Here is a 26435-nt window from a genome sequence, read left to right as displayed (position 1 = left end):
TCTGACCTCAAGAGTCCCAGCCCCTAAAATCTGGGACCCTTGTACCCACTCCTGGTACTCCGTGACCCCCATCACTGAATTTCTGACCCAGGCTCCAGTCTCCCCAGTCCTGTCTGGGACCGACACACTGGTGTCCACTTGGACATGAGATCGTGGCACATCCTCCCTCCTGTCCCTACCTGCCCTCACATCTGGCTCTTATACTTGTCTCCGGAAACCGGCCACTTCACTGTTTAACAGCCTGTCCAGGTCACCATCTTTTCTCACCTTTACAACTACAACTGCTTCCTTGCTGGTCTCTTGCGTTAAAAAGAAAGCAGTTTCATGTTTAATTTCAAGTCATGCAGCCTGTCGTACAAATTCAAACAATACAAAAGCATGTCAAAATTTAAGATCGTATATTAAATCTGGAAAGTGGTTAATAGTAGTGGTTTCAGGGGAAGAGTTAGGAACAATTGGTTCATACTGGTTGTATTTCATTGTTTAAATTTTGTGATCAATTGAGTGTTGCTTTTCCATTTAAAAAAATTACATTCAAAACATAGGCAAGACATGTAAACGATAAAAATTCAAATGGCGCATAAAGGTAAGCAGTGAAAATTAAGTCTTTTCCCCACCCTGACTCCCAGCTCTCCCAGTTGTCTTTCCCAAGGCAGCCCTGTTTCCAGTCTCACGTGGGCTCCTCCAGGGAAAGTCTGACCATGACACGACCACAGACACTTTTTATTTACACAAATAGAAGCATAATACAACCCATGTCTCGCATCTTGCTTTTTCCTCTTGACATACCTTGTTGATCTTCCTAATTCATCAAATAGGCTGATGATGTCTTGCATCATCCTTTTCCACAGGTGCGTAGTATTCCATTATGTGGCTGGACTGTATTTTACTTAATCATTCACTTATTGCTGGGCCCTCAGGTTATTTCTAGCTTTTTGCTCTTAGCAGATAATACTGTAGTAAGTGTCTTTCTCCTTAATATCTTTCTTTGTGTGTGAGATTTTATGACACATTTGTGCATTTTACATTTTGATCTGTATGATCAAATTTCACTTTGCAGAGATTGTACCAATTTATTCTCCCACCAATGAAATGTGAGGCTTCCTCTTTCCCCACAAACTTGCCAATACCGTGTGTTATGAACTTTTGGATTTTTTGGTCACTCTAATAGATGAAAGCAGATATCTTAGTATAGTTTAAACCTCTCTTCTTAAATTGAGAGTGAAGCAGACACCTCTTATTTGTTGCGTTAAGCATGCTATCAGTTGGTTTGTGTCAGGGAACTCCATGGTTTTACTTTGTTATATTTTGTTGTATTTTTTCCCTTCATCCTTAATGCCCAAGCCTGTGACATCTGTCTCTGGGTATGTATGTGTCTTTGTGAAACAAGTATTATTATTTTACACGTGGGTGTTTTTAATTTATAGACAAGTTCTTCTTCTGTTTCTCACTTCTTTCACTCAACATTCTGTTTCCAAATTCTCTGCGTGTTGCTGGAGACGAGTGTCTCCTGCTACGGTGAAACACCGTTATCTCCACTGCCTTCCTAGCAGGCTGTTTGCTCATGTCCTTTGGGGGCAGAACATTTTTTTGTCATGAGAAAACCTGGGCCCTGAGCCTGTCTCCTTTGAAGGCAGGAGGGCCTGCACCGCTGGAAGGAGGAGAGAGCTCCAGCTGCTACGTGACTAATTGGGTCCTGCTGGGCACACACACACCCCGCCATGGACAGGCTGGGGCTGGGCAGCTGTCTGCGCACGCCGCCTGGCACGGCCTTGGGAGGAGAGCTCTTGAGGGTGGGGGGCGCCGGCAGAGAGGGGGTCACGGCCGGGGCTATCCCCTCTTGGAGCCACTCAGAGCTCAGGCCTTTTCTCTGGGCCTCCCACATGCAGCCCAGGGCCTGTCAGAGAAGTGAAAGCTCAGTCCAGGAAGGGGATGAGCTAAGTGGTGAGGGAGTGAGACCACCCACATCCATCCTCTTTCTGTGGGCTCAGGATGACAGAGGAGAAAGTGCTCTGGCGGGTACAGCGAGGCCAGGGGCTAAGTCACAGTGCCCCAGCCCTAGGCGTGTTGGGTTCCTCTGAGCCAAGGTCCCATGAGTGAGATGGGGAGGACCCCTGGGGTGTCTGAGCCGCCTCCCGGGCCTCCCTTTCCGTCAGTCACCACATTCTGCTCCATCCACCCATCCGGTCACCAAATGTGATTGAGCACTGATGAGCACCAGGCACTAGGCATAAAGTAGTGAACCAGACGGACAGCAATCCGGGCCCTCCTGGAGCTCTGTTGGCGTGTGTGTGTGTGCGCGTGTGTGTGCGCGTGCGTGTGTATGTGTGTGTAGTGGGTAAAATAATGCCCCCCCACCCCCATCCACGTCCATTTAACCCTTGGAACCAGTGAATATGCTAGTTACATAGGGAGTTAAGGTGGCAGTGGAATTACGGTTGCTGAGCAGCTGACCTTGAGCTGGGAGATGGTCCCGGATTACCCAGTGGGCCCAATTTAATTGCAAGGGTCCTTGTAAGTACAAGAGGGAAGCAGGAGAGTCAGAGCCAGAGGGATGCAGCAGCAGACAGACTAGACCTGCCTCTGCTGGCTTTGAAGCTGGAGGCTAGGGCCACGAGCCAAGGGATGCAGGCAGCCTGTAGAAGCTGGAAAAGGAAGGGAGCAGATTCTCTCTCTGAATCTCCCCAAGGAAGTCAACCCTGCCCCTTGATTTTGGCCTAAGGAGATCCAGTTTGAACTTCTGACCTCCGGCACTGTAAGATAATAAATTAGTATTGTTTTAAGCAACCAAATTGTGATTTGTTACAGCTGCAAGAGGAAACTAATACATGATAAAGAAATGAAACATATAATATGTTAGGTGGTGATAAGTGCTGTGGGGAAAAATAAAGCCAGATGGAGGATAAGGAATGTAGGGATGGCTTGCGATTTTAAGCACAGTGAACAGGCAGGTTCACCCCGCTTAAAATGTGACCTTCCCTGAGAAGGTCACATTCAACAGAGGCCTGAAAGAGGTGAGGACATGAGCCATATGGATAATGGGGGAAAGTGTACCAGGTGGAGGGACCCACAAGTGCCAAGGCCCTGAGGTGAGAGCATGCCTGGTATGTTGCAGGCACAGCAGGGCAGCCATTGTGGTGGGAGGCTGGAGGGAGGGGGGCTCAGGGAGATCGTGGGGTGTCAGGTGAGTTCTGGTGAGATGGGCCTGGCACGTGTTGTTGGCCTGTCAGCAAGACCTCTACGGGCAGTGCTAGGCTGAAGGTCCACATGCTTCTCCAGACAGGAGTTGAACCAAGATCTGCCCCTTGCCCAGCTCTGCCCAGGCCTGTTGACATGGTTTCCAAGTCACTGAAGTGAGGGAGGAGCATACTCCCCTCCACCCCCCATCCCACCCCAGGTCTTGCTTCCTAGGCCAGCCTGTTGCTTGGAATTATTCTCTGGACCTCATAGCCTGATACAGCCTGGTCTAGGCAGGTTGGGCAGAGATACCGTGACCTCTCTCTCTCACCCCAGAACTGCCAGGCCTGGGAGGTGAAGGTTGCGGTGCCTCCCTTGGGATCGTGGCGAGCGGGCCCGCCTATACCCTAGGCTTGGGCAGCTGGGCTGCAGCTGGGGGATAAAGGTCACCATTTCCCCTCTACTTCCTGTGCTCTGTGACCTGGGGCCGGTGGCTCACCCTCTCTGGGCCTCAATCTCCACATCTGAGGCACATTGGATTAATCAGGGTCTCAGATTGGCAGCCTGCAGTCACATCCTTCCCGCAGGAGTGTTTAAATGTTTTAGATTAGCTGCCAGCACTTAAGAGTTGGGAAACTTCTCGTAAACTCTAGATGTCTTCTCGTAAACTTCTCGTAAACTCTAGATGTCTTCTTCTCTCGAGAAATGAGACGATCTGGCAGCTGGTGACTGGAGCTGCCTAGGGGCTATCACAGTCTGCGGCCAGCCCACTCCATCATTTCTCACTTGTGTCTTGGGATGCTGGGATGTCTGAGTTCACAGCCCTCGACCCTATGGCCCTTCCAGCTCATTGCTTGAGCATTTAGTATTTGTAGGACCTAAGAGATAAGCTTTGCACTGCGCATTCTACAGATGAGGGAAGGGAGGCTCGCGGGGGTGGGGTGGGGGAATGTAGTTTACTAGGCTCACAGAGTCAGCACTGGGGCTGTCTCTGAGCCGCAAGCGACTGATCAACTGACAACTGATCCCAAAGGTCTTTGCCCAAAATGTATTGAATCCTGACGTGGGCCTGGGCCATGGCCCTGAACTGGACAGACCAGGTCCTGCCTTCATGGGCTGATGTCGTTCCTGGAGCCACAGTGAGCAACAAGGAAAACCTGGGCTTTCGGGAGAGACGTAGATGAACAGGGTGGTGATAGGCCAGGGACATGGGAGGGAGGAGGTGAAGCTGTAGCTGTCTCCCACGGAGTGAGGGTTTGAAGCCAGAGCCCCAAAGTCCCCCTTCCTCCTCTCGTGTCCATCGTGGACACTTTGCTGAGACCTGTCCTACTCTATGAGCTGACTTTCCACTAAGATAATGGTGACCTGTGGCTCTGGAGTCCCAGCACTGCTGCTCACCTGCTGTGTGACCTTGGACAAGGGACTTGCCTCAGTTTCCAAGTCTGTAAAATGGAGACAACATGGGTGTCTACCACCCAAGGGCGCTGGTGGCGACATGAAATGAATGATGAATTAAGTCGCCTGGGGCATAGCTGGGGCTCAGCCACGGGGATGTGTGACCAGAATGTCCTTCCACTGGGGAGAGGCCAGAGGCTGAATAGACTACAGAGTATCCTTTCCCTGGAGGACGGGGCAGCAGGAGGAAGGGGGAATGTGGGACACATCGCTGGGGGAGCCCATGCACAATGGCGGGATTGGAACCCATCGTGGACTGTACCCGCAGGAATTTCCCAACACAGCAGGGGGGCCCTTGGGCAGACAGGAGGCTGGGGTCGGTGCGAGGCTCTCTGCTGTCTCTCCCCGCACTCCCACCCGGAAGCTCCCTAAGGAAATGTTTTCACCATCCATGTTTTGTTTGTTTGTTTATTTTCGGGGTTTTTTTGGCCGCTCCAGCTCCACGCAGCATGCGGGATTTAGTTCCCTGACCAGGGATCCAACCTGCATCCCCCCGCAGTGCAAGCACGGAGTCTTAACCACTGGGCCTCCAGGGAAGTCCCAACCATGCACGTTTTCACTTTCAATGCTCCAGGAGCCCAGCCCCACTGGCCTCAGTCCTGGGAGGAAAACCACAGGTTTTCACTTTTTCCACGTGGTGAGAGGGGCCAGGACTTCTGAGAGAGACACCGTGAAGCCCTGATGCAGCCCCCTCAGGCCCTCCCCATCCCTGGGTCTCCCAGGACAGGGATTTTCCGGAGAAGGAGAGGAAAGAAGCAGGAATGAGGGAGGATGGGGCTGAGAAAGGCCTGTCTGGTCCCCACTTTGTCCCTCATTCACACAGTGTAGACACGTAGTAGGTCTTCAATAAATGTTCAATGCATGGATGGATGAGAAGGAGGGAAGGAGAGTGGGTAGGTGGGCGGATGGATGGTTAGGACTTAATCCTAAGAACACTGATCTCGGAGGAAAGTTACTGGGCCATCATGATCCCCACCATGGACTCATCCAGGCCCATTGCAACTCCCCTCCCTCCTGGCTCCCTCAAGTCCAAGCATGTCCAGGGTGAAGATGTGTCTTCCTTCAGAGACTGAGCCATGTGACGCCCCGGCTTCTGTGTGGGTTATAATCACCCACAATACCTAGTACAATGCATTTGTGCCTGTGACATGCCAAGTAAATACACTCATCTGGAGACCACGAAGCTTCATCAGCCATCTCTGGTGTCCCAGGTGCTTACACAGTCAGGGTGGCATCTAATCACAGCAAGCCTGTGAGGGGTAAGATTACTGACATTCTACGGATGGAGGATGTTGAGGCTCAGAGGAGATCTCGCTAGGAACGGAGCGGGCGTGAGCCTGAGCTGATGTCCTCTGGCTCCCAGGTCAGTGCTTTTTCAGCCATGTCTGCTGGTCTCAGAATGACCTCAAAACGAGATCTGCCCTTTTAGGTGAGGGAAGAGGAGTGACAGAAGCAACCACAATGGTGCTGGTATTTCTTGAGCATTTACTTTGTGCCAGACTTTCTAAGTATTATTTCATTTAACCTTCCTGAATTAGTCAGGTTCCACCAAAGAAACAGAATGTATGAAATAGATGAATGAATGAATCAGTCATGAATGAAAAACCTTCATCTCCATCCCAGTCCTTCCCACACCCCTACAGGTAACTGATCTTATTTCTTTGAAATGGGCTCTTCCAGATCTTATTCCAGTGGTTCTAAACCAGGGGTGCTTTTGCCCCCCCAGGGCACATTTGGCAATGCCTGGTGACATTTTGGTGTCACACCTGGGGGAGTGATGCTGTCAGCATCTAGTGGGTGGAGGCCAGGGGTGCTGCTAAACATTCTGAAAGCACAGGATGGCCTCCACAGCAGAGAATTATCCCGCCCCAAGTGGTGGCCAGGTTGAGAAACCTTGTCTGATTCTTATTCTATGCAGCCACACAAATTTATACAGATTTGTAGAAGATACCAAGGTTTTTTTTGGTGTTTTAAAATAAGTGATATACTATTGTATATATCATTCTGTGCTTGCTTTTCTCTCTTAATAATACATCTTGGAGATTTTTCAGGTCGGCATACGCAAACCTCCCCAACCTTTTAAACAGCAGGACACATGTAGATTGTTTCCAGTTTGGGATTATGACAAACATTGCTTCAAGAAATATTTTTGGTTTCTCATTTACATGAGGCAGTAAGTCATTAGTTTAAAATTTTTTTTCTGCTTTGGCCGGGTTGAGCTGGGGTTTTAGCTCTTACCACAAAATCACCTGGAACTCCACAGAGAGTTGAAGGAGATTATTTCAAAGATCCTTCGAGCTTAGACATTTCCTGAATCCTTAAGTGGAGCACGTACCAGCTGGAGGAGGTGCTCTGTCTTATGCAGAAGCTTAGCAGAGAGAGGGAGGGCGTGCCAGGTGGCAGGGACAGTGGGAGCAAAGGTCTAGTGGCAGGGGCACACACAGCACACTTGGTAAACAATGGTAAAGCTCACCCCTGGCAATGACCTCAAGCGTCAAGCGTGTGCTAAGGACCCGCCTCTCTAAATGTAGCATCAGCCTTACCGGGGAGCCTACTGGAAGAGCAGACTCTCACGCCCTGCCCCAGACCTACTGAGTCAGATCTGCTTTTTTTTTTTTTTTTTTTAATGTCTTCATTGGAGTATAATTGCTTTACAATGTTGTGTTAGTTTCTGCTGTACAACAAAGTGAATCAGCTGTATGTATACATATATCCTCATATGCTCTCCCTCTTGAGCCTCCCTCCCACCCTCCCCATGCCACCCCGCTAGGTCATCACAAAGCACTGAGCTGATCTCTCTGCTATGCAGCAGCTTCCCACTAGCCGTCCATTTTACACTTGGTGGTGTATATATGTCAGTGCCACTCTCTCACTTCATCCCACCTTCCCCTTCCCCCACTGTGTCCTCAAGTCCGTTCTCTACGTCCGTGTCTTTATGCCTGCCCTGCCACTAGGTTCATCAGGACCATTTCTTTAGATTCTATACATGCGCGTTAGCATATGGTATTTGTTTTTCTCTTTCTGATTTATTTAAACTGACAGCATGAGGGCCCTTATCGGTCTCCACCGCCTGGAAGAAGAACCCATTGGTGGGGCCTGTCATCTCCGATGGAGAGCAGAGCCCACCGTGGCTTAAAGTGCCAGGACCTTGACTATGATCGCCCAGCTCACCCAGAGGCCCCTGCAACATAAATCCACCTTCTTCAAGTGCTCACAGTCAGGCCTTTGACAGCAACCATCTGTATAAACAAAGTATTTTGGGGTCTAGAAAAGTGGTTCTTCTCTGGGCATAATTTTTTGACTTAATTGTCCCCTCATCTCCAACTCCCATGCTTAAAAAGATCAAGACTGGGCCAAAGAAACATATCATTTTCTTCCACATCTCTTAAGAAAACAAAAACACATTTGAATTCCACGCCTCCCTGAGGGAGAAGACTGTTGGCACCGGGTCCTGCTCTGGAAGGCGTTGGATGTCAAGCTGGGGAACGGACGTTTATTTCTGGTCTCCAATCTCCTGGCCTCTAGCCTCGACTCTTTCCCTTTCCCTGGATTCTGTCTCCCCATATCTCCTGGACCCATCTCTAAGCGTCCATCTGCCCATGCAGGAAGGAAAAGAGAGCTCACAGTATAAATATTTAGCCTGAAGGTCTGAGACAGAGTTTTGGGAGGCTCCTGGCAGCAAGGTTCCAGGCCCCAGTGACCTCACAGCTTCTCCCAGAGGCATCATCTTGGTCCTTTCTGCCCCTTCAACGCCCATCTCCCTCAGCCCCACCGTCCAGGGCCGTCAGTGGTGGCACCTAGAGGGTGCTCGGTGGCGATGGGTGAATCTGGCTCCCCCATAATCTCCGTCACCACTCCCAAAGCCACCCCCAATAAACATACAATCTAAGTTAATGCAACTCACATCCCTAGCAGGCTGCCCCTTTGGACCAGACCGCCACCCCCCAGCCGCTTCCATATATACAACCTGGGTCTGCCACTGCAAAGAGTTGACCTCCTTCACAGCAGAGGTCAACACTCAGGGCTCTGAGCCAGAATTCGAATCCTGCTGCTTCTTAGCTGAGTGACTGCGGGCAAGATGCTTTGGCTCTGAGCCTTTGTCTCCTCCTTGTGCAATGAGGATGATGCACTGGGACTTAACTGGGGGTGATTCTGCCACCTGGGAAACATTTGGCAAAGTCTGGAGACATGGCAAAGGGTGCTATGGGCATCTAGTGGGTAGAAGCCAGGGATGTTGCTAGAACATCCCACAGTGCAAACCTGGCACCACACCGCAGAGTGACCCAGTACGAATGTCAGCAGTGTGGAGGTTGAAAAACCCCTGGATAAAGCCATCCTCACATCATAGGGCCGTTGTGAAGATGACGTACCCGAACCAGCTCACATGGGGTCTGGCACATGCTAAGCGCCGAGTCTGTGGCTTCGAATGTAGTTATTATTACTCTCCTCTGTTTACTCCCCCCTCTTCTCTCCAGCCCCAGACCATCTCCTAGCAGGATGCCGGGCGGCACCGTTCACAGTGCAGTGTAGCTGAAAGCACCACCTGGTGCTATGCAAAGAGGACCCCGTCCAAGCTGTTTCCACATCCCAACCACAGGCACATCCTGCAGCCACCCTCTCACTGGTCTGCCTGCCTCCACGCTTGCTCCCTTCTGTCCCCTCCTCCACATGGCCACCACGGTGAATCCCTAATCACCACATCACTTAGTGTTTTTTGAGCACTAAGAAGGTTCTAGACCTGTGTTGAGCACTTTTTGCACATTATGTTACTTGGTCCTTAGAAGAACCCTGAGAGGCAAAGGCTAAGATTGTCTCCATTTCAGAGAAGGGGAAACTGAGGCTCAGAAAGGTGCAGTAACTGGCCTAAAGTCACACAGCAAGTGAGTGGCAGAGCTGGGATTTGAAACCAGGTCTGGCAGAGTCGAGATCTTTAAACTGGAATGTTACCCAGCATCTTTGGACTCATTAAAACAGTGGGTGTGCTTCAGAATCACCTCGGAGAAGGGTCTGTTAAAATGAAGAGCCCATTCTGGGGGACCCCAGAGGTCTGTGTTTTGACAGCCTCCTCCTTGTCCCCACTGGAGGTGATTTTGATGTTGATGGTCTGTGTACCACACTTGGAAAAAGACTCTCAGGGCTTCCCTGGTGGCGCAGTGGTTAAGAATCCGCTTACCAGTACAGGGGACACGGGTTCGATCCCTGGGCCGGGAAGATCCCACATGCCGGGGAGCAGCTAAGCCCACGTGCCACAACTACTGAGCCTGCGCTCTAGAGCCCGCGAGCCACAACTACTGAGTCCACGTGCTGCAACTACTGAAGCCTGCGCACCTAGAGCCCGTGCTCCGCAACAAGAGAAGCCACCGCAGTGAGAAGCCCGTGCACCGCAACGAAGAGTAGCCCTCGCTCGCCGCAACTAGAGAAAGCCCGCGTGCAGCAACGAAGACCCAATGCAGCCAAAAATAAATAAATAAATAAATTTATTTAAAAAAAAAAAAAAGACTCTCAGATCTAGTTGCTCCTCTTCCTAAAACCATCAATGGTTCCCCTTTCTCCTCAGAATTGAGTCCAAAGTCCTGGGCATGTACTGTAGCCCCCTCTCTCTCCTCTACCCTAGCTTCTGACTCTAAGTCCTGTCTCTCACCCCTGGTCATTTGCACATGCCTGCAGCTTTCGCCCTCCCTTTGCCTGGTTGGTTCCTGCAGGTGCTGGCTGGATCCTGCATCTTAGCCTCATTGGGCAGCATAACTTTGGACAAGGTCTTCACTCTTTTTGGTCTCAGTCTCTCCACTTGAGCCACAAGGATTTGAGTAGATGCTGGCTCTGTGAACAGAGACGGCCAGAGCAGACTCTAAAGCCAGGCATCTGGGCCGTCCCTCTTGGTTGTGGGTCAGCGGCCTGTTTTCCTGGCAGGTGCTAAGCTCCAAGCCACGCTGCTGAAAAGTTTCAGGGAAGTCCAGACCGAGCACCTTGGCTACAGCTTTGGCCAAATCAGTGTTTCCCCACCTTATCTACAACCGGCTTGCTCATAATATTTAGACAGTCGGTTTCAAGTTGAGAAATCCGGTGACTCAGAGAGAAAGCAGCTGCAGCCGTCCCCTGACCACCAAACCCTCTACCCCCGACAGGGACACACCCTTCCAGACAGAGAAATGTACTTTCCCCAACAGCAGCGCTCATGGAGGCATGAGGAAACCAAGGTCCAGAGAGGAAAAACAACTTCCTTAAAGCCACGCAGCCAGCCAGTTGCACGTGTGCATTAAGTATTTACTGAGCGCCTACAGTGTGTAAGTCCCTGTGGCAGGTGCTGCGAAGACAGTGGTGAACAGGACAAAGATGGGAACTGTCCTTACGGGGATTTTAGTCACGGCAGAAGCGTCTTGATCATATTAAAAGCTGACACAAAGCTCTTGTCATGTGCTGGTCGCCCTTTGGAGTGCTTTACGTGATTAGTTTATTTAATCCTCATAATAACCTACAGAGGTGGCTACTGTCATTTTACAGTAAGGAAACTGAAGCACAGGAAGGTTAAGACACTTGCCCGAGCTCACACAGCTGGTGCAGTGGGCTAAACGGTGGGCCTCCAAGTTATCAGGTCATAATCCCCGGAACCTATGAATGTTGTGGTAAAGTCTTTGCATTTGTGATTAAATTAAGGATTTTGAGATGAGGAGATTATTCTGGATTATCCAGGAGGCCTGTAAGTGCCACTACATGTGTCAATATAAGAGCAAGGCAGAGGAAGAGTAGATGAACATGCAGAGGAGAGGGTGACGTGAAGACAGGAAGAGGTTGCAGTGATGTGGCAACAAGCAAAGGAATGCCAGCAGCCCCAGAGGGAGCTCTGCCCAGCCAACTCCTGGCAATGGGGTTTTGACCCCGTGAAACTGATGTTGACCTTCTAGTATCCAGAACTGTGAGAGAATGAGTTTCTGTTGTTGTAAGTCACCAAGCCACAGGAAACTAATACAGCTAGTAGATGGCCAAGGCAGCATTTGAACCTTGGCAACCTTTCCATTTTCATCTTTACAAATGCACTTGACCTCTTTTCCCTTGGCTTCTGTCAGTCCCAGTCCTGCCAGAATGTAGATAAGATTACTCAGAAGCAAACTCTTGCTTTTCCCATTTTCTGCTTGTTGGAAAGCGGCTTAAAGGCAGGAACTAGAGCAGCCACCTTGAACGCAGAGATTGAAGCCGCATGGGACGAACGGCTGAGCCAACTCACCAGCCCTGGATCAGTGATCTCTAAATTGTCACACTAGAGACGGAAATAAACTTCTATGTTGTCAGAAATAAAGAAAGAGAGAAAGAAATAAAGAAAGGAAGAAAGAAAGGAGGGGGGAGAGAGGAAAGCAAGAAAAAGAGAAAGGGAAAGGACCTCATTACCTGAGTTCCTCCCAGAAATGCCTGTGAATTCACAGACTGCCTTTAACTTTTATGGGGAATAAAATGAGCAGCTTCTACCTTAAGAACCTTTTTTTTTCTGTTAGATTCCTTATGTAAGGAGCCCTCACTGCCATCTTGGAGTCAAGGCTAGAAAAACATTTGTCTTTAGACAACCTTGTATATAGTCTCTTTTTTTCTTTCTTTCCTTCTCCTCCCCACTTCCTCCTTCATTAAATATCAGGTGAACAGACTGAAGCAACTCAATACATTTCCCTTTTCACCTTGGCTGCCAGGAAACTCAACTAAAATCAGTATTCAACTGCCACGACTGATTCATCTCAGGTGCATGGTCACATTTGTGTCCATGCTCCACTGAATCTGGGTTCATCACTTAATGTTTGTACTTATTCTGGGAGACTTGGTAGATTAGGCCAAGGCTCAAATTCATCTCTCTCTCACTTACCAGTTGAGGAGACTCTCTGAGCTTCAGTTTCCTTACTTGCAAAATGGGGATGATAGTTGTAGAGCAATAAATAATAGATTCCCCAAGATTCATCCTGCCTTTCTGATACTAGAACCCATGTCTCCTTTTAAAAAGCAGTCCTCCTCCACTCAATCCACATGGTTCTGCTGGACCAACTCCTGTATCTGTCAGTTTTGGGTACATAAATTGTCCTAAAACTCAGTGTCTTAAAATAATAAGTATTTATTGTTGCCCACAAGTGAATAGATCCACAGGGCAGTTTGGGTCTCAGCTGGTCTCATGCGTCTGGGGTCAGCTTCGGATTGGGTAGGCAGCTCTGCTGACTTTGGCTGGGCCTGCTCACATTCTGGGAGGTCAGCTGGCTGTCTGCTGTTCTAGGACAGCCTCTGCGGGGGACTGGGCTCTCTTTCATGTGGCTTCTCATCCTCCAGCATAGGCCGGCTTGTTCTCACGGTGGTTCCAAGAGAGAGTAGAAACTGCAAGTACTCTCGAGGCCAAGGCTGGGAACAGGTACAGCATCGCTTCCCTGCAAGTCTCAAACAGGTACAGCATCGCTTCCCAGAGCAAGTCTCAAAGCCAGAACATGTGGAATAAGCTCCTGTTGCACACTTGAGTCCAGGGAGGCCGTTAATTACTCAACATTGTAGTGAAACTACTCCAGTCTCCAGCTCCACCTCCAGAAGTTGGCAGGAGATCGGGGCCTGGCCCATGTGAGCATCCCATACGGCTTCAGGGATTACTAAAGGGATTTGCATCTGACTTAAATAAGACCAACTGAATCAGTCTCAGACTTCCACTAAAACTACTTGACAAAGAGACCCTCCTCCCACCGGGATTGCTGAGCTGGCAGGATATAAGGGCTGCTAAGAGCCATCATGATACAACACAGGGACAGGCTGTCTATGGGTGAAGCCAACACAGAGGAAAGAGAACTGAAAGATGGAGCGAAACAAGTCCTAACATCCTTGGAGTTCCTGGATCCTGCTTTACCTGAAGCTGTCTGCCCACCCCACCCCGATCCCCAACTCCCTGAAGCCAGGATTCCAACCCTGGACTTTCCCTGTTTGAGCCAATAAATTACCTTTTTTTTTTTTTTTTTTTGCCTCAAGCCAATTTGAGTTGAGTTCCTATCATTTGCAAAGAGAAATGTAGACAAATGAACACACTTTGTGGGTAAGGTAGAGAAAGTTTTTCCTTTAGAGATTAAGTGATGTGGGTCACTTGGCGCATACAAGCTTCTGAATCTTGTCCCATGCCTGGGAATGGGAACAGAGTTGATAGGAGCAGAGAAAAGCCGGGCTTCGGAGTCGGACATCGTGGAGTCTCATGTGCTTCCATTGCTTGCAAGCTCCCCAGCACTGGTTCAGGGAGTCTCAATTCCTCCTGCTCAGGAGTGGTTATGAGGATTCCCAGAGCTCGGGCATCTGCATCTGCTAGTGCAGAGGGGCCACTCATTAAATGTCACTTCCGAACCTGACCTTTCTCCTCGGATAAGGTGCGGGCAGATGCCATCTTGGAGAGGAGCAAGGAGGGAGGGGAACTGAACAGCCACACTTGTCCCTGAAACACCCGAGTGAAGCTGGTCTACCCTGAACAGTTTAAATGATTAGCCTGGTTTAAGGTTTTGTATCTTTTACCACGTGAAGCTCATGAAAAGATCAGACCGAGGACCGAGGACAGTAGCAGAGTTTTTTTGTGGTATTCACTATATGCCAGACACTGATTACATGTGTCCCCCCAAGGGAAACTGTGGCCCAGAGAGGTTAAATGACTTGCCTGATGCCACACAGTAAGTGGCAGAGCTGGAACTTGAACCCAGGTCCTCTGGCTCCAGAAAATCCCTCACTCCTAATCATGGCACTAGATTTTTCTTCGCATATCCGAATTCAAAGTGAGAAAGTTTGCAACCCTAGTGCAACCCTAGTAGTATCTATTTAAACAGAGCTTTAATTTTTGTGGGCAGAAAGGAGCATTCCAGGACTTACAAACTAGCCATCCTTGGGCTGCCTCCAACCTGGACATGTTTTATTTGGTCCATGCAGTGCTTTACATATTGGAAAAATAGGCTTTTTTCGCTGGCTTCTCCTAAAGACCCTAGGGCTGGAGTTGAGGGGCAGGGCCACATTTGAAGGGGGGGGTCTGTTCACCGTAGGAGGAGCCAGAAGAGGAGACCTCGACTCCTGAATGCAGCTCAGTCTGAGGTGGTTTCCTGAACCACGGAGGCCTCATCTGGGTCAGGGTGCGTCCCCAGGAGCCAGCCATTCATCCCTGCCAGCAGCACAGTGTCCTCTTGTTCCCCTGACAGCGTGGAGCCCAGGAGGGGAAAGGCAGCTGGGGCCTCTGGTTGGATCCCAGAATCCACTGTCCCTGGGCTCTGTGGCCTTGCCGATCCCTGTCCCTCTCTCGGCTTCCCTTTCCTCATCTGTAAAATGGGCATATGGCCATCCCTGTCCAACTTTTAACCTTCCCACCCCACTTTCTGGTCCTCCTTTGGGGACTACCATCTTGTTTGACTGTCCATCCAGATCAGTGGGTGGGCATATGACCCAAATTCAGTGAATCCGACTCTCTCTTGGGAGAACCAGAAACTCAAGGGGAACTAACACTAAGAAGAGAAATAGTTGGTACCCCGAAGACCCCATCCTGTGGCTCCTATTCTCTCTGCTTCTCAAGTCCCTGGAGCTGATCTGTTACTATCCTTTCCAAATATTTTTATTTTTATTTTATTTATTATTATTATTATTTTTTTGCGTTACGCGGGCCTTTCACTGTTGTGGCCTCTCCTGTTGCGGGGCACAGTCTCCGGACGCGCAGGCTCAGCGGCCATGGCTCATAGGCCTAGCCGCTCCGCGGCATGTGGGATCTTCCTGGACTGGGGCAGGAACCCGCGTCCCCTGCATCAGCAGGCGGACTCTCAACCACTGCGCCACCAGGGAAGCCCTCCAAATATTTTTAGAAAATACAACCTTCCACATTAACTTTATCACATCCTGAATTCCTGAATGGATTTGGATCTATGACTGGGCTTTCAGTTTTGTTCATTGATCTGTCTATTGATATAGCCGAGTACTACAATGTTTGAATTATTGAGATTTTATGACATGGTTTAACATTTGATAATGTTTCCCTCTCTTCCAGAGATTTCTTGGATATTTTTGCTTGTTTAATTTTTCACAGGATTAATTTTAAAATTATTTTCTCTTGTTAAAAGGCTGATGGTACTTTTATTATAGTAACAAGGAACGTATAAATCAATTTAGGAATAACAGACATTGTTTTCATGATGAAACTTGCCATCCAAAATCACAGTGTAGGGCTTCCCTGGTGGCGCAGTGGTTAAAAATCTACCTGCCAATGCAGGGGACGTGGGTTCAAGCCCTGGTCTGGGAAGATCCCGCATGCCGCGGAGCAACTAAGCCCGTGCGCCACAACTACTGAGCCTGTGCTCTAGAGCCCGCGAGCCACAACTACTGAAGCCCGCGTGCCTAGAGCCCATACTCGGCAACAAGAGAAGCCACAACGATAAGTCCACACACCGCAACGAAGAGTAGCCCCCACTAGCCGCAACTAGAGAAAGCCCGCGCACAGCAACAAAGACCCAACGCTGCCAAAAATAACTAAATTAAAAATAAATAAATAAATAAAAAACTTTACAAAATTACCGTGTACCTTTTCACTTCAAGTAGTTTTTTGTATCCTTCCATAGTGAATTCAGGTTTTCTTCATGTAGGTCTTACACATCTTTTGTTTAATTTTATTACCAGATATGTAATCTTAATTTTGTTATTTTAAGTGGAAACTTCTTTCAATATATCTTCCAACTGATGATTGCTTGAATATAGGAAAGCTACTGATTTATGCATGCTAAATTTGTATCTTGATACCTTACTGAATTATCTTGGGTTTCCTACACACAGAATAATTTCATATGTGTACCACTGGAAATTTTACTTTCACTTATTCAGTTTTTGTATCTCTTTTTCTCTTTTGCCCTCCAATTGTACTGACTAGTACTTCCAATACTATCTTTTTTTAAATACATTTTTTAAAAATTTTATGTATTTTTTGGCTGTGTTGGGTGTTCATTGCTGTGTGAGGGCTGTCTCTAGTGGTGAGCGGGGGCTGCTCTTCGTTGCGGAGCACAGGCTCTAGGCGCGTGGGCTTCAGTAGTTGCAGTGTGTGGGCTCAGTAGTTGCGGTGCACAGGCTTACTTGCTCCATGGCATGTGGGATCTTCCTGGACCAGGGATTGAACCTGTGTCCCCTGCATTGGCAGGCGGATTCTTAACCAGTGAGCCACCAGGGAAGTCCCCCAGTACTATCTTAAATGTCCAGCTCTGTGTTAAACTGGAAACTTTGGTCTCCATCCTTTAGTGGAAATGCCCCTAGGGTTTTTTCAATAAGCATGATGTACTCCACAATATATTTTACCACGTTAAAGAGGTAAATATCTATTTCTATTTTACTGAGTATTCATGATTCTTATTGAATACATGTGCGTGAGTTTTTATCAAGAATGCATGTTGGACTTTCTCAAATGTCTTTTTAGCCCTAAGCAGAATCATATGACCTTTCTCCTCATAAATTACATTAATAGATTTTCTAACATTGAAATAGCTTTGCTTTCCTGGAATAAAACCCACTTGGTCATGATGTATTATTCTTTCTATTGTGCTTACGGTTGTGTTTACTAACATTTTATTTAGACTTTTTGCATTGATACTTACAAGCGAAGTTTGTTACTTTCTTTGTACAATTCTTGTCAGGCTTCAGTATCAACATAATACTTGCTTCATAAAAATAATTGTAACGTTTTCTTTCTTTGCCTTGCTCTCAAACAACTTAACTACCTTAGAATGATCTAGTCTTTAAAAGTTTCATAGGATTTGCCTACAAAACTAGGTAAGATAGGTTTTTTTAAAAAAATTAATTTATTTATTTTTGTCTGCGTTGGGTCTTCGTTGCTGTGCGGGCTTTCTCTAGTTGCGGCGGGTGGGGGCTACTCTTCGTTGCAGTGCTCGGGCTTCTCATTGCGGTGGTTTCTCTTTGTTGTGGAGCACGGGCTCTAGGCGTGCAGGCTTCAGTAGTTGTGGCACGTGAGCTCAGTAGTTGTGGCTTGCGGGCTCTAGTGCGCAGGCTCACTAGTTGTGGCGCACGGGCTTAGTTGCTCCACGGCGTGTGGGATCACCCCGGGGATCAAACCCGGGCCCCCTGCATTGGGAGCACGGTGCCTTATCCACTGCGCCACCAGGGAAGTCCCTACACTTATTTTAAAAAACTTGTCATTGGAAGGGCTTGATTTTCCTGTGTCAGCTATTTGCTGATTGTTCTTGTGGGTGCTGGGAAGAAAAAGGGTATTTTCTTAGACTTCGTAACTAAAAGGTTCTCTCCTCTCTGCCAAAAAGACAGACTGTTCCCTGCAGATATGTCTTCTCTCTCATTCTTTGTTACACCATCTCTGTTTCTCAGAATCAAACCAGATCCCAGAGGGCTTCTGCTACTCACCCCAGTTCCTACGTTCACTTTTATAAATAAGGAATGCAGCTTTTCACCTCAGGGCAAGACTCATCCCCAGAAAGTACATTTCTGCTGATGTTTTCTGAGATTTGCCGCCACTGAACCCACTCACCACCTCCTGTATGACTTCTGCCCTATTTCAAAGCTGCTTTTGGAAAATTTCACACATACTCTGAAGTCTATGGATTATAACTCTCTCCTGGTTTTGCTAGAAATGGAGTTTGTGGGCTTTTTGGGTTTTTTTTTTTCATTCTCTTTGATGCCTTGGTATAATTTCTAGAAGGAGGAGGGGAAAATATTAACTTCTGCAGCCATTTTCCTACCCCCATTCTCTTATTGGGTCCTTTCAGTTCCTCTGACACAGAAGCAGAGCGGTTTTGAGTATTGTCCCCATTTCTGCACGAGACAACAGAGGTTCTGAGGCTCTCGCAGTGCTGTAGGTAGCAGGAGGGCCAGCACTTGAGGTCTGTGTATCGGATCAACGTGGGTGTTTTTTCTCCTTATCGTCTGGGTCAGGCTGGCGCTCAGGCAGGACAGCAGGGAGTTGAGGAGATTGAGGTCTGGCTGCCTCATTTGTTCCAATCCAAAGGGCCAAGTCAGCTGGTTGGAAGCCATGGGGCCACCTACACCCCTGTCCTGGGGATATCAAAGGAGGGGGGGCTTGCCACAGCTGCTCTGTTCCAGCACCGTCCGCTCAGACAGATAGCCTTTGGAACACAGGCAGGACCCCTCCGGAACATTACCTCCAGCCTGAGATGAGGCCCACATGGAGTTAGCCTGGGAGAGTGGAACAGAAGCCTGCCCAGCTCAGCCCTGCTTGCGTCTGGGTAGCTGCCCCCCCCCCAGCCCCCCACCCCCCCCCACCCCCCCCCCCCCACACCCCCCCCCCCCCCCCGCCTCTGGGCTTTTTGCCGACCACATTCCTTACATAATCCTGGCTCTCCCTGGGGAAGGACGCTGGAGGGTGGCTTTATTACAGCTGAAATCCTTGTTTCTTAGAGACCCTCAAGTCTCCTAACCCACAGATATGCCCCCATCATTTAGACAATTCAGCCCCAAGTCCTGGATGTCAGAAAAGAGGTCATTTCCTCTATCCCTCTGCCTCTAATCCAGACGTGGTTTTTCTACTCCTGTTTGAAAATGACCAAAATGGGGGAGGTTTGCCTTCTTTGCTTCCTCCTCTAAAATTCTTGACAGAGAGGCTAGCACAATGCTGGGAAATAAGTGTTCAGCAAGTGTGTGCTGAAAGAATTTCACTTCTTTTTTTTTTTTTTTGTGGTACGCGGGCCTCTCACTGTTGTGGCCTCTCCCATTGCGGAGCGCAGGCTCAGCGGCCATGGCTCACGGGCCCAGCCTCTCCGCGGCATGTGGGATCCTCCCTGACCGGGGCACGAACCCGCGTCCCCTGCGTCAGCAGGCAGACTCTCAACCACTCCGCCACCAGGGAAGCCCAAGAATTTCACTTCTTTAATAAAATCCCTTTTATTAAGTGCCTACAGTACGCACTAGACCCATGATCTTCTCGAGTCCTTCCAACCACCATGGGAGGGAGGCCCTGTCATTTTCCCCTTGTACAGATGTGAAAACCAAGTCCCAAAGCATGGAAAGTAGCCTATTCTGTATCTAACTGGTACAAAGAACATCTAACCAAATTGACTCCAAATGTTGAGAGATAAAGCCTAGATCAGTCAGCTTTTGCTGCCTAACAAAAGCCTCAAAACCTCCATGACTTTTAATAGCAAATTCTCATTTTTCTCACTCACGGGTCTGCAGGTCCGCTGGGGAGTCTTGCTTCAGGCTGCGGGCCGAGCTCAGCCTTGCTCCACGAGTAGTGGCCAATGGCAGAACCCAGGAATGTCACATGGAGATACAGGATTCCTTTCGTATCCTTACTCAGAATGGGTATTCTCTGGCCATAGTGGGAGGCTCTGCAGATGTACAGCAAAGGGTATGATTGTCTAATTCCAACACAGGGCAAGTGTCAGAATTATAAACCATGTTCTTTTTTTTTTTTAACATCTTTATTGGAGTATAATTGTTTTACAATGCTGTGTTAGTTTCTGCTGTATAACAAAGTGAATCAACTATACATATACATATATTCCCATATCCCCTCCCTCTTGTGTCTCCTTCCCACCCTCCCTATCCCACCCCTCTAGTGGTCACAAAGCACCGAGCTGATCTCCATGTGTAGAGACCATGTTCTCATCTACCACAGCATGGTCCTGGGGTAGTTAATTAAACGTGTGACTTGGTGATGACTCTCCTCAGGGCCCAAGATGGCTGCCACAGCACTGAACCTATCTCCAGCCCACTCACACACTACAGAAGTGTGTTGGTAGTGTGACCAGCCTTCGTGGTGGTCCAGGACTGAGGGATTTCCTGCGACATGGGACTTTCAGGACTAAAACCAGGAAAGTCTGGGCAAGTTAGAATGAGGTGTTCACCCTGTGTGTGTAGCAGACTGTTTCTGAATATGTGGGCGCAACTGGAGGTGACGTGTGAGCATGTGTATGTGTGTTGCTATTCCATAGCCCAACATAGGAAACAAATAAACCCGGCTTCCACTGTAATTGTCATTTGGCCACTCCTAATTCCACAGGGAATTTCACTTGGCTGATTTTCTACACAGGCCCCCAACCTGCCCTCATGTCAGCCTGGCCTTCACTGCCTCTGGCTTCCCCCTGAAACTCCACTATACTTCCTTAATTCTACAGAGTGATTTAGTTCAACCTCCCAACTCCAGATCTGTTTTGCACACCCCAAAATGGCTAAGCCACTGGCCTCTGGCACAACTAAACTCCAGGGCCAAAGTCAGGTGGCAGATGTGTGTTATTGGCCCATTCAGTGTTTTAAAATAATGTGAGCCATTATTTCTGGCTTCTCCTGAATCAGAAGACCTGGCCACACTGGGCTATATTTCTGCATGGCCACAGTTGGCTGAACTGAGTAGAGGCAGCTTCCTTTTGGATGGGGTGGTGCTCTCCAGTTTTCCACTGTCCCCACTCCTCCCTATTGCCTCCCTGATATGACAGGCTCGCTTCATTCACTTACCTTACTTGCTTGGAGACTTGAGTTTGCCACCCTCTCTTTGGCAGCACAAAAGCAATAGCAGCTTTGCACCTTTGGTCTCTCCTTCCCCTCCACTCTCAACCTGGCCCAGCTTCTGAAAGTGGAAGAATTTCTTCTTGCACTGATATGGTTCATGCCTATAGAAGCATATATAGTCAGCTTTTTTGTTGCTGTTTTCTTGGTTGTTGTTTTAGGTGGCAGATGTACTTCTTCACTTCAGCAGCTGTGAAAAGGTACCTCTCAAGTCTTCTGTGTGGAGCCTAGTTGACAGATGGATCATGGATTCATCCTCATAGTTGAGTGGAGGCCATGCTTCCCAGGGACTTCTCCCAGTTAATCACAGAGGGAGGAAGGGATCCCAAGGCAGGCCCATTTCCTGGAGACACAGGGCTCCTCTAGAGGCTCAAGGACTTCCTGTCAGCCTTACTGAACATTTTTAGAACTGCCCTGTGGTCTACAGCCAATCAATCTTCCTCCCTTCTTTCCCTCCCTCCTTCCTTCCTTCCTTCCCTTTCTTCCAGCCTCCTCTGGCTTCCCCCTCACTTTCCTCCCTGGCCTTTTCCCCAGTAAATTTCTTGTATGTCTCGTCTCATCTTGGCTGTCTCAGAGGACCTGAACTAACACACCTTCCCATAACAGATTTGGATAAACCAAAAGGAAGAGAAAGAGAAGGCTTCCAGGCAGGTAAACAGCATGAGTAAAGCTATGGGGGTGGGAAAGCCCCCGGTGTGTTCACACCACAGGGAAAATAGCCTGTCCTCAGAGGGCATCAAACTGCCAGGCTCCAGTCTATGAAAGGAAGTGTTGTGTGACTTGGGTAAGTTACTGAGCCTCTCTGGGCCTTGGTTTCACCATCTGCACATTGGGGATAATAATAGTACCCATTTTATAAGGCCTTTGTAGAGATTCAGTGAGTAAATATGAGAAAGTGTTTTGAATGGCCCAAATTACCAACTGAAGTTAGAGCTACAATTACAGAAGCATCTACAGCTGCCGATCTCTGATGGGGCTGGTTTTCAGCTTTGAAGAAGGCAACACACATGTTTTCCTTTCCTGACACATTTGGTTTGTGGCCTTTAGGATGCAGACATGAACCAGACCTGGTTCCTGGAAGAGAGGAAGCAGGGGCATGGGGTTGGAAGGGCTGTCCTTTCCCAGGCGAAGCCCCCCATTTCCTGAAGGAGTTGGGGCTTGACATTATCCTTATGACCTTACAGCAGCCAGATAAGAGAGTGGAGGTCAGGCGGGCCCAGAGACTTGCGCAGATGTCTTGGCTCTAGTGGACAGCGGACATCTGGACATACCGAGACTCCTACAGGGGAAAGTCCGATGCTTGTCACTGGGTGGCAGCCCCTGGTAGAGCTGGATGGAAGGAGGGGTTTCCTGAGGTCCACCTGACATGTGGGCTTCACTTCTCAGATGAAGGCTTAAATGCTGGGTTTGAAATCCCGCTGGGTGCCTCCCTGCCATCACCACCACCAGCAACACGTCCACTGCACAGATAAGGTAGTTGAGGCTCAGAGAGGTGAAGTGACTTGCTTAGGTTTCATACAGCAAGCGAGTGGGCAATGTTGGGATTTGAACCTGGCTCTCAAGCCCTTCACCAGGGGCTGAGGGTCACTCTTGGGGTGTCTTCCCTCCTCTTCATTCTTGAGGACATACCAGCCCTGTCCTCTGCAGGGCCCTGTTAGTCCTCACAGGTCAGGGGAATTTGGAATATCTGCTACTTTTCAGAGCCCGCCTGTTCCTGCAAGATGCCATAACCAGAAAGTTGAATGCCCTAATGCCCTATTAACCCAATAAGCATAGAAAGACTGAGCTGTAAAAGAAAAAACAAAAAGCAAAACTAAGGAGATGAAGTGACATTTTTGAATGCTCCTCATGGGCAAGGCGCTTTGGATGCATGATTACGTCACGTTGTCCTTGGCACAGCCATAACTGGAAGTCATCTTAGTTAGGAAAGTTTTTGGCAGCAAGTATGAGAAAATCTGACTCACAGTGTCTTCAGCACAAAGGCATTTGATTATCTCATTAAACAGTAAGTCTGGGGGTAAGTGGTTCCAGGAATGGTTCTCCTGCAGCTCTGGTTTGGGGTTCTGCCATTTTCCTGGCCTTCCCTCATAATATCCCCACCATCACATCCTTACACAATGGCCCCCAAAGAAAAGGAGGAGAATAGGGAGGGGAAAAATTCCCAGAAGCCCCCAACAAATGTCCAGATGGTGCTCACGTGGCCACCACTGGACCAATCCCTAGCAAAGAGGGATGTCCCTGGCTGGCTCAGACCAACACTGGTTCATTCTGTGGGAAGGGGGTGGGGCCATCTTCCTAAACACCTGCTTGATTTGTGAACAAAATCAGATTCTGATAGCAAGGGAGAAGCCAGGGGCCTCAAAACCTTCTTCCCTCTTTGGTGTGTGAGCAGCTGGCCTCCTTCCCTGGGGGGGGGGGTGGGATTTTGCCTGTGGGCTGAGGGGGGAAGAGGGACATTTTATTTGGGGGGGATTTGGACTGAGGTGATGCTAGTTTGCACTCAAGCCAGGGGTGTGGGATTGGAGAGCTAACATTTATTGAGCACCTACTGTGTGCCAGGCCCCATGCTGGGTGCAACTGTCCTGTGAGGAAGGAACTGTTCTCCCCATTTCTCAGATAAGAAAACTGAGACCAAGCCTTGATCACACATATGGTGAGAGGCTGGATTGGAATTAAGTGCTAATGGCAGTTGACCCCCACTAAAGTTCACTGTGCGTCCGGCACTCTGACAAGTGTGTCACTTGGATTAGGTCATTTACTCTTCACTTCATCCCCATTTCACCGATGAGGCACCTAGGCTCAGGGAGGTGGAGCAGACTGTCTGAGGTCACATGGTTTAGTATTGGCCAAGCCGGACTGTGAACCCCACTGCCAGAAGGCTGCCCCGTGGGGCTCCCCAAATTTGGAGAAAATCCTCCAGGCCTGTTCTGTGGCCTTTTTGGGATTGTCAGCTTTGCTGGTGAGTAAGCTGGATAAATAAACAAGAGATTCAAGAAACTCCTTTTGCTTCTTGCGCTTCTCAGTCTGCTGAGGCCACACGAGGGTCATCCAACTGCCTTGACAGCCGACATTAAATAGACAAATAAATGAAGCTCTAATACGATAGCAGGAAATGTTAAGTACTGTCAAGGGAAAAAACAAACAAACCCCAAAACAGTTCAAGGCAATAGACAGGGCTAATGTGACTGCCTTAGACCAGGCAGTCAGGGAGGGCTTCTTGGAGCAGTTGACAACTGAGCAGAGACAGAGGGATGAGGGATGTGATGATAAAAGCCAGCTGTGCAAGTATATGAGAGAAGAGTGTTCCAATCAGAGGGAATAGCAAGTGCAAAGGCCCTGAGGTGGGAGTGAGTTTGGAACACTTGGGGCAGGGTGAGAGATCAATGTGGCTGGAGCAGAGTGGGTGAGGCAGAGAGTGGGAGGACATGAGGGCAGGGAGGTAGAGGTGGGAGGGGGCAGATCAAGTCCTTACAGGACCTTGTAAGGACTTGGGCTGTGCTCTGAGTGAGGTGGAGCCATGGAGGGTTCTGAGCAGGATTCAGTAGAGGATCTGACTTAGGTTCTAGCAGGATTCTTCTGACAACTGCGGGGAGAATGGACTGCAGAGAGATGAGGGCAGAAGCCAGGAGACCAGGGAGGAGTAACAGCTCAGCCTGGGGGCTATTGGTAAGATGAAATGAAACCTGTCTCAATTCACCCAGCAGTGAGCAACAGCCCAAGGATTAGAATCAGACATTCTGGGTCCCAGCTCCACACTCTGCTCACTGCCTCACAAAACTCACATGTGCCCTGCACTCCTAGTTTGCACTTCCCTCTACTGACAAGCTCTCATCAATTCTTCACAGCAACCCCCTAAGGTAAAGTACAACTCTGACCTCTGTCCCCAGATAAGGAAGCGGGTTAAGAGAGGGTAAGTTCCCTGGCCAAGGTTTCCCAGGTGTAAGTGGGGTGGGGTGTGTGTAGGGAGTGGAGAGGGTGGAGTGAGGTCCAGACGCTTCCAGCTGGGAGCCCAGGTTCTCACCAGTGCCCAGGGGTGGTCTCTTGCAGAGCCACTGGCACCAGAGGCCAACACCCTAAGCTCCAGGTAATGTGACAATGTCCACCATATTCTGAGCCCCTGCTGTGCTGCAGGTACACGTGGGTGACGTACACTTATTGTCCCTTACAGCAGTTGCAGATGAGGGACTCAGAGCGGGGTGCTCTGAGCTCTTGTGCCCCCTCCACTGTAGTTATTGAAGGTAAAATAGGGGGCGGTACAACCCCACTCCGCCCAGACCAACAGAATAGAAAACTAATGGACTCTAGCCCATCCGGGGTGGGGTGGCGATGGGATGGATGAGGGGCGGGGGGGCGGCTAGAGTGGTGGAGACTGTTTAGGTGGAATGTGGAGGAAAGGCCCTTCCAGTCCCCTCCCACCCCCAATCCCTCCTCTGCCACCGCTTGACCTCTCATCCTCACACTTTCTCTATCCCCATCACCCCTCCGTCCCCCCATATTCCCTTCCTTCCTCTTCCCCAAATCCCCCATTCCTCCCCAACACCCCCGCGTAACCCCTCCCTCCCTGCACATCCCTTCCCTTTCCCCTACACCATCCCTCCCGTCCCCTGCACCCACATTTTCCACGCACATCCCTCCCACCCTTTCCTGGGCCAGGGGTCGGAGCCTGTCCCGTAGAAGCTGAGCCGAACGGAGTCTCCAAGAGCCACCCCACCCACCCTTCTGGACCTGGGAGGGATCGCAGGCCCTGCCCCCGCCCGTAGGCGGGTGGGCGGGGGGAGAGGGAGGGGCGTGGGGGCGGGGTCGGCTCTGGGACTGGGTCCCCGTGGCCCCCGTGGCCCCCAAGCCAGGCCGGCCGCCTCCGGCGTTCCGCAGCCGCAGCCTGGTCGCCGGGCCTGCCATGTCCTGGGCCGTGGTCTTCGGGCTTCTGGCCGCGCTGCTACTGCTGCTGCTGCTGACCCGCCGGCGCACGCGGTGAGTGCCCCCCGCCCGGCCTACCCCCGGCTTCCCCCACCCCGGCCCGCCAGCGTCGCCCCCGGCCAGACAAAGGGTCGTCTCCGCTCAGGCCCGCGCCCCGGCTGCAACGAGGGGGTCGCCGAGCCAGCGGCAGGCCCACGTCGGAGCCCCCGCTCCAGTCCCCCGGGCAGGAGGGGATCCTCTTCCCACCGTCCCCTACACCCCCCGGGCGAGCCTGGAGGTGGGAGTCCAAGTGTCCGGCCGAAGGGGCTTCCGCGCCCCTCCCCCGCCCCGGCGAGGGGGCCAGGCCCAGAGGGCTTAAAGAGGGCTCAGAGTTGGGGAGACGCGCGCGGGAAGGTGCA

General features: G+C 49.8%; 2 protein-coding genes and 1 long non-coding RNA gene across 8 annotated transcripts in view; 2 read left to right on the top strand and 1 right to left on the bottom strand.

Annotated features, from left to right (window-relative positions):
* B4GALT5 (beta-1,4-galactosyltransferase 5) overlaps nucleotides 1-21071 on the top strand; it is a 145508-nt gene extending 124437 nt beyond the window's left edge. For all 4 annotated transcript variants that reach the window (XM_033840962.2, XM_073793093.1, XM_073793094.1 and 1 more), the window contains one exon: nucleotides 19789-21071. In XM_033840962.2, the coding sequence (XP_033696853.1) occupies nucleotides 19789-19969 (181 nt within the window). In that variant the 3' untranslated portion in view covers nucleotides 19970-21071. The remainder of the gene's footprint in view (nucleotides 1-19788) is intronic.
* LOC141276556 (uncharacterized) lies at nucleotides 16953-21209 on the bottom strand. Its single transcript, XR_012326388.1, has 3 exons — nucleotides 21070-21209; nucleotides 19779-19943; nucleotides 16953-18651 (listed from the first exon to the last, which is right to left on the bottom strand). It is a non-coding gene; the product is annotated as an uncharacterized lncRNA (long non-coding RNA).
* Nucleotides 21210-25520: 4311 nt separating this feature from the next.
* Nucleotides 25521-26435, top strand: part of PTGIS (prostaglandin I2 synthase) — a 43463-nt gene continuing 42548 nt past the window's right edge. For 2 of the 3 annotated variants that reach the window (XM_073793092.1, XM_073793091.1), the window contains exon 1: nucleotides 25956-26091. Coding sequence is in view for 1 of the 3 variants with exons in the window: in XM_033840960.2 (XP_033696851.1) it covers nucleotides 26018-26091 (74 nt within the window). In the remaining 2 variants the exon portion in view is untranslated. Of the gene's footprint in view, nucleotides 26092-26435 lie in introns of all 3 variants that reach the window. The other variant, XM_033840960.2, reaches the window with a different exon arrangement.

The sequence above is a fragment of the Tursiops truncatus genome, chromosome 15 (genome assembly GCF_011762595.2).
Source record: "Tursiops truncatus isolate mTurTru1 chromosome 15, mTurTru1.mat.Y, whole genome shotgun sequence".
Classification (NCBI taxonomy): domain Eukaryota; kingdom Metazoa; phylum Chordata; class Mammalia; order Artiodactyla; family Delphinidae; genus Tursiops; species Tursiops truncatus.
Note: the sequence above shows the minus strand (reverse complement) of the source record. Positions and strands in the feature narration are given on the sequence as shown.